Source organism: Suncus etruscus, chromosome 12 (genome assembly GCF_024139225.1).
Source record: "Suncus etruscus isolate mSunEtr1 chromosome 12, mSunEtr1.pri.cur, whole genome shotgun sequence".
Taxonomy (NCBI): Eukaryota; Metazoa; Chordata; class Mammalia; order Eulipotyphla; family Soricidae; genus Suncus; species Suncus etruscus.
This window is the reverse complement of record NC_064859.1, coordinates 88,795,119-88,810,364: the sequence shown is the minus strand read 5'-3', so window position 1 is coordinate 88,810,364 and position 15,246 is coordinate 88,795,119. Positions and strand designations below refer to the sequence as shown.

At 36.4% G+C, this 15,246-nt stretch overlaps 1 protein-coding gene across 1 annotated transcript in view; it reads left to right on the top strand.

Annotated features, from left to right (window-relative positions):
* ATAD2B (ATPase family AAA domain containing 2B) overlaps positions 1 to 15,246 on the top strand; it is a 150,623-nt gene that overhangs the window by 75,134 nt on the left and 60,243 nt on the right. The window contains exons 15-17 of the mRNA XM_049784505.1: positions 3,014 to 3,104; positions 8,702 to 9,013; positions 10,853 to 10,988. Of these exons, the coding sequence (XP_049640462.1) occupies positions 3,014 to 3,104; positions 8,702 to 9,013; positions 10,853 to 10,988 (539 nt within the window). The remainder of the gene's footprint in view (positions 1 to 3,013; positions 3,105 to 8,701; positions 9,014 to 10,852; positions 10,989 to 15,246) is intronic.

The window sequence follows — 15,246 nt, the reverse complement described above, 5'->3', positions numbered from 1 at the left end:
AAGTAGAGGGAGCTACTTTCTTTGAAGGGAAGATACTATGCATCCATATAGAGTTTCATTCTGTCTTGTTTTTATAGTAAGGCTATATTTTTCTTTATATGTAATAAAGGTTATATAATTTTTCATCATTGTATGTTGTAAAAGAATGTGCATTTAATATCTTAAAGACATGACATAACTTTTGATCTTACGTATTTGTTTCTTTAAAAACTTAAAAAAATTTTTTTATTTAAACAACTTTATTACATGCATGATTGTGTTTGGGTTTCAGTCATGTAAAGAACACCACCCATCACCATCACCACCCACCATCAACATTCCCATCACCAATGTCCCAAATCTCCCTCCTCCCAACCCAACCCCCGCCTGTACTCTAGACAGGCTTTCTATTTTCCTCATACATTCTCATTATTAGGATAGTTCAAAACATAGTTATTTCTCTAACTGAACTCATCCCTGTTTGTGGTGAGCTTCATGAGGTGAGCTGTAACTTCCAGCTCTTTTCTCTTTTGTTTCTGAAAGTTATTATGGCAAGAATGTCTTTCATTTTTCTTAAAACCCATAGATGAGTGAGACCATTCTGCGTCTTTCTCTCTCTCTCTCTCTGACTTATTTCACTCAGCATAATAGATTCCATGTACATCCATGTATAGGAAAATTTCATGACTTCATCTCTCCTGACAGCTGCATAATATTCCATTGTGTATATGTACCACAGTTTCTTTAGCCATTCATCTGTTGAAGGGTATCTTGGCTGTTCCCAGAGTCTTGCTATGGTAAATAGTGCTGCAATGAATATAGGTGTAAGGAAGGGATTTTTGTATTGTATTTTTATGTTCCTAGGGTATATTCCTAGGAGTGGTATAGCTGGGTCGTATGGGAGCTCAATTTCCAGTTTTTGTAGGAATCTCCATATCGCTTTCCATAAAGGTTGAACTAGATGGCATTCCCACCAGCAGTGGATAAGAGTTCCTTTCTCTCCACATCCTCGCCAACACTGCTTGTTCTCATTCTTTGTGATGTGTGCCAATCTCTGGGGTGTGAGGTGGTACCTCAGAGTTGTTTTGATTTGCATCTCCCTGATGATTAGTGATGTGGAGCATTTTTTCATGTGTCCTTTGGCCATTTGTATTTCTTCTTTGTCAAAGTGTCTGTCCATTTCTTCTCCCCATTTTTTGATGGGATTAGATGTTTTTTTCTTGTAAATTTCTGTCATTGCCTTGTATATTTTGGAGATTAGCCCCTTGTCTGATAGGTATTGGGTGAATAGTTTCTCCCACTCAGTGGGGGGCTCTTGTATCCTGGGCGCTATTTCTTTTGAGGTGCAGAAGCTTCTCAGTTTAATATATTCCCATCTGCTAATCTCTGCTTTCACTTGCTTGGAGATTGCAGTTTCCTCTTTGAAGATGCCTTTAGTCTCAATGTCCTGGAGTGTTTTACCTATGTGTTGTTCTATATATCTTATGGTTTTGGGTCTGATATCGAGGTCTTTCATCCATTTGGATTTAACCTTCGTACATGATGTTAGCTGGGGGTCTAAGTTCAATTTTTTGTAAGTGGCTGGCCAGTTGTGCCAACACCTCTTGTTGAAGAGGCTTTCTTTGCTCCATTTAGGATTTCTTGCTCCTTTATCAAAAATTAGGTGATTGTATGTCTGGGGAACATTTTCTGAGTATTCAAGCCTATTCCACTGATCTGAGGGCCTGACTTTATTCCAATACCATGCTGTTTTGATAACTATTGCTTTGTAGTACAGTTTAAAGTTGGGGAAAGTAATTCCTCCCATATTCTTTTTCCCAATGATTGCTTTAGCTATTCTAGGGTGTTTATTGCTCCAAATGAATTTCCAAAGTGCCTGATCCACTTCTTTGAAGAATGTCATGGGTATCTTTAGAGGTATCGTATTAAATCTGTACAATGCTTTGGGGAGAATTGCCATTTTAATGATGTTAATCCTGCCAATCCATGAGCAGGGTATGTGATTCCATTTCCGCGTGTCCTCTCTTATTTCTTGGAGCAGAGTTTTATGGTTTTCTTTGTATAGGTCCTTCACATTTGAGGGGAAAAATGGTAAAAAGAATTTAGATCTTCGGTTTTTTTTTTTTTTTTTAGTGAATTCAATAGCTATTTAATTTTTATATTTAATGTTTAAAACATCAACTCACTTGAAGATGATAATGTATTTCTTTTTTGTTTTATTTTGGAGCCACACTGGTGCACTCGGGTTACTTCTGGCTCTATGCTCAGGAATCACTCCTGGCGCCTGGGTCCATATGAATGCTGAGAATGAACCCGGGTTGGCCACATGCAAGGCAAATGCTCTACCCTCTACGCTATTACTCTGTTCTCCTATATTATATTTCTTGAGTACTTTTTTACTTAAAAACTGCAATCATTTGGGCTGCATAGCTAGTACAGTGTGTAAGGCTTTTGCCTTGTATGAGACTGACCCAGGCTCCATCGCAGGCACTGCATACAATCTACAGAACCTACCAGGGGTGATTCCCGAGCACAAAGTCAGGAGTAATCCCTGAGCACAGCTGGATGTGAATGAAAATAAAAACCTTGTAAGCTTTAATATGCAGGTTGCATAGCTCATTGCCACAGAACTTCGTTGTACATTATTTATATATGAAAAAATAAGTTCTGTGACATCTGAATATAAAATTCACCTAAAGGTTATGACAGTAACAGTCAACTAAAGTTTTGGGTTTATTTTTTTTCAAATAGTGCACATGCTATAGTAATTTCAGTCAATTAGATATTATGTACCACTGATAGAGTTTCTTCTCAAAGTATTTTGTTTAAATTTATGAAATAAAGACAAGATCTGTACTAACCACCTCAGAGTTATGAATGGACCCAGAGTTAGTATGGATGCCAAGGTGTTTAAATGTACTTAAAAATAATTAGTTGCCCCTTTTTTGAGTGAGGCTAGTCCAGATTTCAGCTAATGCATTTGAGTAGTTAGGGATATACTTATTCGTACTTTTATTTGTACTTTTCTTCATAGGCAAGAAAACACATTTTGCAGATCCATACCAGGGACTGGAATCCAAAATTATCAGATGCTTTTTTAGGTGAATTGGCAGAAAAATGTGTTGGTGAGTGCTATTTGAATTCTTCATTGTTTGTGCTATTGAACTTCCTTTTTCCCTTATGTTTGGAATGTCTTTGTGGATGCGTTTGGCTTAAATGTAAAAATTGTTTATAACATCACTTGAAGTCAGGATTCTTAGAAAATTGAATTTCAGCTGCCGTTGTGCAAATATACTTTTTCTTTTAATGCTGGGTTTCCATAATATTACTAGTGTCCATAATATTACCTTTCATGACTGTTCCCACTCAGAAATTTTACTAAGAAAAGAAAGCTTATGCTTGAGAGAGCATAGTCCTATGTCAAAGCAGGGTCTTAGTTTTTTATGTTGCAGATACATAATACACTCATCTTTATGGCGGTAGTCTAGAAAGAAGTTGAGTAAGGCTTGAAAGAAATATTTAAAGGCATATTCTGTTGTTTTTTTTTTCCAAAATGTTGAACTTTCCAGTTGTTAAGTCATTCAGAGTAGAAGATCTACCAATAAAGCGAATGAGCAACACTGTCCTAAAAGGACATGGTGAAATTATTTTATGTGTGTACCTGGTTATACATTGAAGTTGGAATTCAGTTTGGTACTAAACAGGTCTGAAATCAAAATAAATGAAATATTAAAGCACTTGTATATACACAAGGTATTTTTCCTTTTTGCTCCTCTTTTTTTGTTTAGTTTCCTCTCATTCCCTTGAAAAACAGGAATTTAAAAAACTCTCCATAAACTCTTAAGAATTTTGAAGAAATCCCTCAAATAAGTTCACTCACAACCAGCTTATCTACTTGGTAAAACTTTAAAGTTACCAAAACCAGAAAGACAACATAGTGAAAAAAAAAATCATTGTGATTCACCATCAGATAATTAAGAGTTAAATAGAAATTAGTCCATTCAGTTAGCTACATCCGAATTATCCTCTTCATCCACAGGGACTTCCATCTCCGAAGCAGCATCCCTCAGCTTTTGAACCACAAAGACCTCGACATCTTCTGGTGAAGAGAAAACGTAAATCTCTCCAGCACTACTCCAGTTTAAGCTTTGCCTGGTATAAGAGAGCATGCGCCAAACCTATTTCATGTAAATTTGGCTTGACTTTTGCAAAGCCTTGTGCTGCTTTATGGGAGAGGGTGGTAGTTGGTACAAAATCCAGTCTTTCCCCCCCTTTTTGACATTGGATTCTTTTATTTCTTCTATTTTTATGATTTTGTATTTGAGTACAGATAAGACTTAAGAAATCTTTATAGGTTCTTCTGTGAATTTGTCACACAGAGATCCTTCATGGAAATAAGTATCCATAGATTTTTCAAAATTCCTTGTAGGGTTGCTATTCTAAATTACCATATGAAATGTTATATACTTTAAATTTTTATCCTAAGTAATAGAATCTTAGTTTTTAAATTTTTTAAAGGTCACTACTTGTTTTACCACATGCAGGTGTTTGTTTTTTTCCACTTAAATTTAAAAATATTAAGATGACATTTCTTTTAGGACTGGAAAACTTCTTAGTGGAGGGTTAGAATATACTTTCATATACATATACACCAGTTTCTTCCTGGAGAGTGACACAAAAACTGTTAGAATGAAATGACCTCTGGTTTTGGTTGTAACATTTATTTCATTAAGAAGAATGGTACACATTCAAGAGTCAGATCTATGTACAAGAGTTGAACTTAGCACCATGTATTCTGAGTATCTTAACATGGTTGTGATCAGTTTCATAATGTTTATACCCACTACGGAATTTGCAACCTCAAATAATTGCAAAGATAGTTGACCTCTTGTTAGAGGTTATGGCTTTGGTAACTTATCTTGAAATGAATTCTCAATTTGATGGTGTTTACAATTCATACTAGTTAAGATTTTTGGTCCCGATAATTTTAATATTCTAGAACTTATACACAAATGACCAGAGTTTAAGATTAATGAGAAACTTTAACCATATTTCTTCATTTTGTTTCTTATAAAGGCTAGAACTATGAAAATGTATTGGCAGGCCCTTTTTAATGTTTTAATTAAAATTAATTTATAAAATTATGATTGCATCTTTAATCTCTTTGAATAGCTTATTTCTCAGTCTTTCTGAAAGCAGTTAACAGTGGTACTAAATAATGTTCTAGTTTACAAATATTTGTCTTCAGAGTATGAGTTGTAATGGTAAAATTAATACGGTTACATAATTCTTTTGAGATTTTGATTTCTTTAATATCAACTTAGTTTTCAAAAGGTTGTGGTCCATTTTTAGTATTTCTAAAATAGCCATCTTTCTTTTTTATTTTTTCTTTTTTAAGGTTGAAAAAAATATCTGTGAATTATGATGAACCTTAACCTGGACATTTGGTTTACCTTAAGTATAATTCCCTTAGCTGTGTTATAATAATACTTTTAATTCTGCTTTAGAAAATAGCAAAAGAATCACTAAGAATCTAGTAAAAAGAACCACTTATATCATTCAGTTTTCATATTTTTGTGTTATACTTGCAAAACATCCTCAGAAGTGGGCTGGGAGGATAGCACGAAGTATCAACCACAGAGTTTACCTACCTCCACAAGAAGTAGTTTTTTATAATCACCAAACTGGGAACTGCCCCCCAGCACTACTGATTCTGACCCATCCAAAGTTGTCAATATATGTGTTTGTGATATTAAATTGCCAGAGATTCTAATTCATTTTGTTTATTGTGAAGTTAGAATGTTGTGTGATTATTATTTGTTCAGATAGTGCTGTAGATAGAGCAATTCTCATTCGCATGTAAATGTAAAGATAAATTTTAATTGTATAACTGTTATGATAATCTGTGTGAAAATTTATATTTGACAAACCTTTTCCTTTTTTAACTTATTTTGTCGAGGTCAGGTGGGGCCTGATGATGTGTAGGGCTTACTCCTGGTTTTGTGCTCAGATCACTCGTGGATAGGCTTAGGGACAGTGTGGAACAGGTATTGTGCAAATCAGGCACCTTCACCTTTATATTCTATCTCAGGTTCTGTCTTCTCTTTATATTCATTCTTTCAGTCTCATATTATTCGATATCGACTGAATGCCAAGTTTTGTTTTGAGATAACATTGAATAGGCATACAGCTACTGTCATAATATGATTATAAGTAAATGAGGAAAACGGGAGAAGTAAAGTTAAGAGAATTTTTTTTTCATTTACTAAAGTGTTATAGTTAAAATATTGAGATAACCCCATAAAATAGTGTTATTGTTTATGTTTGTGATATATAAAATTACTGTGCCTCCAAAATTCTATTACTAGTGGGATTTTGTGATAGAATCAGCTTGCTTTACTATTTAGAGATTGTTAATAGATGTGTATGTCACTTGTAGTTTGATTATATGACTTTGTTTTTGGGTGTCTTTATATTCTGCTGTTAAAGTCTGGCACTTTTTTTCATAGTTTCTTTGTCTAGTCACTTTTCTGATTCTGAATGTTTCATAAAATCATTGTAATGTGGGCTGGAGTGGTGGCGCTAGAGGTAAGGCATCTGCCTTGCAAGCGCTAGCCTAGGACTGACTGACTGTGGTTTGATCCCCCGGCATCCCTTATGGTCCAAGCCAGGAGCAATTTCTGAGCGCATAGCCAGAAGGAACCCCTGAGCATCCAACGGGTGTTAAACAAAACAAACAAACAAAAACAAAACAAACAAAAAATTCATTGTGATGTGTAAGGTAGATAAACATGATCTCACTCCTTGAAGAATGTGTAGTCATGTTTTAGAATGAATTCATATGATTCCCCCTGCTGGCATAATTGATAAAGGTGGTTAAATGAGAGTTCAGTAAATACAAAGAAACTACTTCTGACTAGTTTGAAGTTTCCCTCTCCTTTTCTACTAATGTTGGAAAAAGCCTCGTGTTCACAATGTTTCTGTTTCTCTTTCAAATGAACAAAGTGACTTAAAAGTGCTGGAGCTTGATTTACTAGGTAGTCAGTTAAATATATTTAGTGGAAAGTATACTCCATGTTGGTATAGTCCTCTCAACTCGATTATAATCTTAAGATAAACATAATATGTAAAGGGCTGGAGTGATAAATAGGGTAAGGTGTTTGCCTTGCTCACAATCCATGTTTGATTCCCTGCTCCCTGTATGGTCTCTGTGCCTGTCAGGAGTGATCCCTGAGCACCACTGGGTATGGCCCCCAAACAAAAGTAAAACATGAAAATAAAATGTAAAAAAAGTGATTAGCATGGGAAATTATTTTTGAATGCTTTGAAATTCTGATAGCTGCTATCAGAGAAGATGGCAACTTAAAAGTATTTTTGAAATTTAATTTTAACTTGCTATGGATTACACCAAGAGCAGAATAACTATATTAAAATTTTTGGTTAGTATTATGTATCATATTGTATTTGAAAGTTATTAGGAAGGGGCCGGAGAGATAGCATGGAGGTAAGGCGTTTGCCTTTCATGCAGGAGGTCATCGGTTCGAATCCCGGCACCCCATATGGTCCCCTGTGCCTGCCAGGAGCAATTTCTGAGCCTGGAGCCAGGAATAACCCCTGAGCACTGCCAGGTGTGACCCAAAAACCAAAAAAAAAAAAAAGAAAGTTATTAGGAAGAGTTACAGTTAAGTATGTCATAAAAATTAAGCTAATAATTTGAATTTGTGATGAAACATTAAGATTAAACTAGTTTTTCCTAAAGAAAATTGTATGTCATAATAGTGGTTTGAGCACGGAATTAACATGATTGGTTCATATGTATATTAATTAAAAAGTTAAAACATTTTTTTTGTTTTAGGGGACTGACAAATTGTTCAGGGGTAAGGCATTTGCTATGCACCCTACTGATAATATTCATACTACCTATAGTCTCTGGAGTTCTGCCAGGTGTGGCCCTAAAAACCAAAATAAAACGTTTTTTGTTTTGCTTTTAGTTTTCAGGCCAGGCCTTGCAGTGCTCAGTGGTTACTCCTGACTCTTGAGTTCAGGAATCACTCCTAGAGGGGTATGGGAAATCATTTTGGATGCTGGGGATGGAACCTAGTTTGGCTGCCTGGAAGGCAAATGCCATACTGCTGTACTGTTGCTCCAGTCCAGCATTATTGGTTTTTTTTTTTGTTTTGTTTTGTTTTTGTTTTTTTTTGTTTTTGGGCCACACCCGGTAACGCTCAGGGGTTACTCCTGGCTATGCGCTCAGAAGTCGCTCCTGGCTTGGGGGACCATATGGGACGCCGGGGGATTGAACCGCGGTCCGTCTCCTAGGCTAGCGCCACCGCCCGGCCCCAGCATTATTGGTTTTAATGAGTCGATTTATTTGGTAATTTGGTGCTTTTATTTTTCTGCTCAGTTTTTTCCCTTTGTGGGTGCACGGGCATGTGTGTGCGTGCGCGCACGTGCGCGAACACACACACACACACACACACTTTGCTGTGAGCAAGGCCAGTGCCTTACACATACACACACACTTTGCTGTGAGCAAGGCCAGTGCCTTACCCACTATACGTCCTCTGGCCCCTGGCCAGTTTTAATTTTGCTGACAAAATTGCGCATCATTTTTTTTATTGAGAATTATTTCCAAAGATAGAAATGTGTATATTTGAAAAACCATTCAGTACTTGGAAGAACGAACTCATTTTGTTTTGTTTTTAATCCTTTTGTGCTTTAGGCTATTGCGGAGCTGATATCAAGGCCCTGTGTACTGAAGCCGCCCTGATTGCTCTTCGAAGACGTTACCCCCAGATCTATGCTAGCAGTCATAAACTACAGCTAGACGTTTCCTCAATAGTGCTCAATGCCCAAGATTTTTACCATGCAATGCAGAATATAGTGCCTGCTTCCCAGCGTGCTGTTATGTCTTCGGGACACGCACTATCCCCCATCATAAGGCCACTGTTGGAAAGAAGCTTCAACAACATCCTAACAGTCTTACAAAAAGTGTTTCCTCACGCTGAAATTAGCCAGAGTGACAAGAAAGAAGGTACTATCATTTATTTGTTTATAGTGTTAAAAGTGAGGCAAACATAGGAAGAAGTTCTATGTTTTCCCTTAAGCTTACTTATTTGTTAATCTTTTTGCATTTGCCATGACTAGAGAAAATGTATCTCTTCCACTACTATGTATTTCATATTTTTAGCATATAGTAGATCCTAGAAAATGACATAATATGAATGCATGTTTGAATGCTTATTTGCTATTGGAAATTATACATGTAGGAGGATTAATATCTTTACAAAAGTTGGCTATGATCTATGATAATAATTACAGTAAATTTATCATAACACCCTTAGAGGAGCTGGAGAGATAGGGAGGTAGAGTGATTACCTTGCATGTGGGTGAATTAGGTTTGATTCTTGGTACAGTATATTTGGTCCCCTGAGCCTGTCGAGTGATTTCCTTAGCTTAGAGCCAGGAGTAAGCTCTATACACTGCCAGATATGGCCCCCAAACAAAAATAAACAAAACTCTTGTATAAATTGCCATTTCTGTTATTATGAGATAGATGCTGTTATTTTCAAAAAAACTAAGGCACTTAAGAATGTATTCACAGGCCCGGAGAGATAGCACAGCGGCATTTGCCTTGCAAGCAGCTGATCCAGGACCAAAGGTGGTTGGTTCGAATCCCGGTGTCCCATATGGTCCCCCGTGCCTGCCAGGCACTATTTCTGAGCAGAGAGCCAGGAGTGACCCCTGAGCACCGCCGGGTGTGGCCCAAAAACCAAAAAAAAAAAAAAAGAATGTATTCACTTTCTCAGTTCTCTCCTATCTTTTACACATTTAGGAATGATTTATATTAATGAATTAACATGTTTATTAGATTATGTTAAGTGTACCATTAATATTCATAGGTTGCAGTCCAGGTGAAGAGTACAATGCTCTAGGTCTTTGGTCCCAATTAGTTCAATTATAACTAACATAGAGAGACCCGTCTTAGTTGAAGAAATACCTTTTGGTGAGAGCAGGATGTCAGGGGTTCCCCATATCTGGTTTGCTCAGGTCTTACTCCTAGCTCTGTGTTCAGGGAGTTTATATGATACATCCAAACACTGCCAGGAATGTTTGGAAGCATCAGATGCAGTACCAGGGATCAAAATGGAGTCAGCAGCATGCAATGTTAGTGCCCGTATTCTGTCTCCGACCTCAGGAGTGAATTTTTAAAATGAAATTTGTTTCCAGCGAGTGCTACCTGTGTTTTCCATTAAAATGCATGTGTATGGGCCCAGATAGCATAGCGGCGTTTGCCTTGTAAGCAGCCCATCCAGGACTTAAGGTGGTTGGTTCGAATCCCGGTGTCCCATATGGTCCCCTCTGCTTGCCAGGAGCTGTTTCTGAGCAGAGAGCCAAGAGTAACCCCTGAGCACTGTGGCCCAAAAACCAAAAAAAAAAAAAAAAAGTATGTGTATGTATTCATTTGAAAAGTAAGGGTCAATTTATTTCTAGTTTTTGTAAGAATGGGCCTAATTGATATCTATCAGTTAAGCTGGATATTTTATAAAATGTATTGGTTTGGGTCAAGATAAACTTAGAGAGTTATTTACAAAGTGGATTTTTATAATGAGTTCTGTTTCTTTTCCAACTTGTTACGATTGATAACATCCCAAGTTATATCTGGTAATTTTGAAGTAAAAATGAAAGAATTTTATTAATCCCATTTATAATAGATAAAATAGTTTGTCAGTTTTCCAAGTCTGTATTATTTGACATAAAACTTATTAATTAATATATATATAAAACTAAGTTAACATGAATTTTTAACTTTTGGTAATATACTAATAATAAATGACTAAAGATTCCTAATGTTTGTAATCTTTTAAAACAGATATAGAAACTCTAATTTTAGATGATAGTGAAGATGAGAATGCTTTATCAATTTTTGAGACCAGTTGTCACTCAGGATCACCAAAGAAACAGTCATCAGCTGCTGCTGTACATAAACCCTACCTTCATTTTACAATGTGAGTGATATCAAATTTCTTTCAATTATGAGTAAAATATGGCTAGAGTTAAGCATATTTTTATTTATGGCAATAATCACGTGACTTTATTTTTCTATTTTGGGTACAGTTTCAAAAATTTTATGATGTGCTTTTTATATGCTAATAAGTTGGTCTGTTGATTAAAGTTTTTTTTTCCCGGGGCCGGAGAGAGAGCATGGAGGTAAGACATTTGCCTTTCATGCAGAAGGTCGTCGGTTCGAATCCCAGCATCCTATATGGTCCCCCGTGCCTGCCAGGAGCAATTTCTGAACATGGTGCCAGGAGTAACCCCTGAGCACTGCCAGTGTGACCCCCCCCCAAAAAAAACCACCAAAAAATTATTTTTTCCCCTTCAAATTGATTATATGTATATATATATTTTTTATAATACCAGAGTTCTAAAAGGAAGGTTCACCTTTAGAAAGTCAATTCATCTGCTTGATTTTGTTGTTTTATATTTGAGTGAAGGTGAATAGAAATGAAATCTTTCCCGTGACCCAAAGGATTTTCATTTGCAATTTGTAGGACTTTAAAAGGTACTAAGGAGATTTTGAATTAGAAATGGCTCAACAATTAGTAATTGTTCAGTGTATTAACTCAGTAAAATAACCTTGTTGATTTCCCCCAAGTCTCATTAGTTATATTTTGCTAATTTAGATTTTATGGATTTTCTGTTTCTATGAAAGTAACTTTCACTGTGTGCTCTTTAATGAATAAAAAATTTTAGTGCCGGCCCCCGAGAGATAGCACAGTGGCGTTTGCCTTGCAAGCAGCCGATCCAGGACCAAAGGTGGTTGGTTCGAATCCCGGTGTCCCATATGGTCCCCCGTGCCTGCCAGGAGCTATTTCTGAGCAGACAGCCAGGAGTAACCCCTGAGCAAAGCCGGGTGTGGCCCAAAAACCAAAAACCAAAAAAAAAAAAAAAAAAAAAAAAAAATTAAAAAAATTTTAGTGCCAGTATAATTTTAAAGAAATACAAATTTTCATATGCAAATGACATCATAATTACATTTAGCTAATTATGAAGTCAAAGGACTAGACATTAGAGGGATCTGATTTTTTTTTTCTGTTTTGTTTTTGGGCCACACCCAGTTGTTCTCAGGGGATAGATACTCTTGGCTCTGTGCTCAGAAATTACTCCTGGCAGGCTGGGGTGGTGGTGGTGGGGTCGGTCATATGGTATGCTGGAATCAAACCCGGGTCAGCTGTATACAAGGAAAATGCACTATGCTCCAGCCCCAAGAGGAGCCTGAATTTTGTGGACTTTTAATTTTACAGTGTATTGATGGTTAGGGAAACACCAAGTAGTTTATTTTTCATTTACTTGTAGCCTGAGTATATATGCATGTGTATAGTAGGCACATCCATATGCTATATTGATTTTGGTTATTTGAATGTGAAGTTGTAAGTAGGAGTTAAGACACTTACTATCAAAAGACACCTGTTTCAGTGTTACAAGATCAGTAAAGTGGTGAAGAATTTTGTTGTTGTTTTTGGGCCACACCCAGTGGCACTCAGGGGTTCCTCTTGACTCTGCACTCAGAAGTCACTCTTTGCACACTCAGGGACCATAGGGATGCCAGACATCAAACCCCGGTTGGCCGTGTATAAGACAAATGCCCTACCCGCTATGCTATCGCTCTGGCCCCAGAAATAGTTATATTAGAAAATTTCATATGCAGTTTTGAATTTGACTTTTTTAAAGAACATTTTCTGTTAATATAATGTTTTATTAGTATAACTGAGCTTTTCTCGTTCATCGATTTGACTTTGATCTAATTGCAAGATAGGACTTTTGGTTTATATGCTTTACTAAAATTTCATTCTTTCCTTTCTTCACCTACTTTGCCAGTTTCTATGCCAGACATATTACTAAGTACTGAAATCATGCAAATGGACTTATAAGGATGACACCATTGAGATTGATTATGATTTTGTGAAAGGAGACCTACAAAGCTTTCTTACGACAGTCCAGGAAAGCTTCACAGATATAGATGTTGCTGTCCATTTAAGTATTGAAGGATAGGAGCTGGCACTTAAATGTTTATTACAAACTAGACATGTGGTAGATATGGAGTAATACATACATCAGTTAATAATCATACAACATTTGTGATATTTTATAGGTGAGGAAACTGAAAACGAAATAAATTACTTATGCATCTAGCAAGCACAGAGCCCCGCCTTGCATGGTTTTCTGGGGTTATATTTTTCTTTTATTACATGTTTTCTAAATTGATTTCTAAACTTCATAAGTTGATGAAAAATTTTATTGCTTTTCTGGGTAGGGTAGACAGCATGATATTTTTCATGCCTTTTAAGAATTACCTTAGACTATGCCTTTAATAACAGTAACACTTTGGGTGGTGTTGTAGTTTGGTTTTCTTTCTTAACACATGCTTTCATGCCAACACAATACAATATTGTATTAGACAAATGCAAACAACAACTTCACAGCTGCTATCCAGGAAAAAATAATAGCTTGGCCATTCTTGATAGGCTTCTCTTTCTTGACTAGTTTCCTACAACACAGCAGTATTGAAACCTTTGATTTACATTAAGATGAACTAGAAGTCCAAGTGGTAGAAGAACCCAACCCTTATGATGGAAAATATGTTTTCTTTCTTACTATATAATACCATAAGGGGATTAGAAACACAGATGTTGAGGTTTTCCAAATGAAAATAGCTTTGTTTTTTCTGATTAGAAAGATGATATACTGTGTAGAAAATTCAAGTAATAAAGAAGAGCATAAAGAAGAAAATAAAAATTAAAGCCCAAGCACCTGAAGGTAATACTTGTTAACATTTTGGTGGCCACACTTCCATATTTTCTCTTTGCATAAAGATAGACACACATTGTTTTATATAAATTATGAAATATATTTTTCTATAAATCATATCTCTACAGGTTTGTTAATATAACTTGATTTTCTTATCCATTGTTTTGGGAATATTACTGTATGCCATTATTCATTTAATGTAATTTTATAAAGCAGTTGCAATAATATATTATTTTTTGATGCTCCATATATAATCTTATTGATAAAATTACAAGTTTCAGATAGTGTTGTGACAGATAACCTTTTTTTTTTTTTTTGGTTTTGGTTTTGCTTTGTGGGTCACACCCGGCAGTACTCAGGGTTTACTTCTTGCTCCATGCTCAGAAATCGCTCCTGGCAGGCTCAGGAGACTATATGGGATGCTGGGGTTCAAACCACCGTCCTTCTGCATGCAAGGCAAACACCCTACCTACATGCTATCTCTCCGCCCCAAAACATTGCAGTGCTTGAGTCTAGTTGGAGAGAACAGTCAAGCACCCTCTTTTTTTTTTCTTTTTTTTCCTTTTTTTTCTTTTGTTTTTGGGTCACACCCAGCAGCACTCAGGAGTTACTTCTGGCTCTTCGCTCAGAAATCACTCCTGGCAGGCTCGAGGGACCATATGGGATGCCGGAATTCGAACCACTATCCTCTGCATGCAAGGCAAATGCGCTACCTCCATGCTATCTCTCCGGCCCTCGACAGATAACCTTTCTAAGTATACATCTTGACACCATTATCTGATTGTGTAGATAGGGTAAATGTAAAAACTATATACGTTATTAAATTGTATTCCAGCAAAGTTGTACCAGTGTGTATTTTCACTGCTAATTTACAAAACTTATTGTTCCTTTTGAACCCTACTTACCTTTCTTTAGAAGTGGAGTGAGACTGGGAAAAGGCACATATTGGGAAAAAGCACATATACTTAGTAGCTTTTTCTGATGGTGCTGTGCATGAGGCTTGTCTTTTCAGTGTTGGAACCTTCCACAGGCAAAGCATGTACTCCAGCCCTTTGAGTCATCTCTCTATTCCTAAAATTTTTTTTAAATATATATATTTATTAGTTAGATATACCTTCTTGTTTGTCGGAGTCACTCTTTCTTTCTTCATATATTTACTCATTAAGTATTTTGCAAAGTTCCCCATATGTGTCAGATGTCCTTGGCACTTGAAATAAGTCACTGAATGAAAATAACTTATTTCATGACCTTTATTCAGATTTACAAAATTTTGTTTTATTGAATCACTGAGTTGCCAGCTTGCTAAGATTTTCATGGTTCAGAAGCCAGACAAAAAATATTCCAATACCAGTCCCTTCACTAGTGACCACTTTCCTCCACCTGTATACCAGTCTGCCTCTCACCAGCCTGTCTTACATCATCTTATATCAGCGTACAATACAACTAGATAGAGGC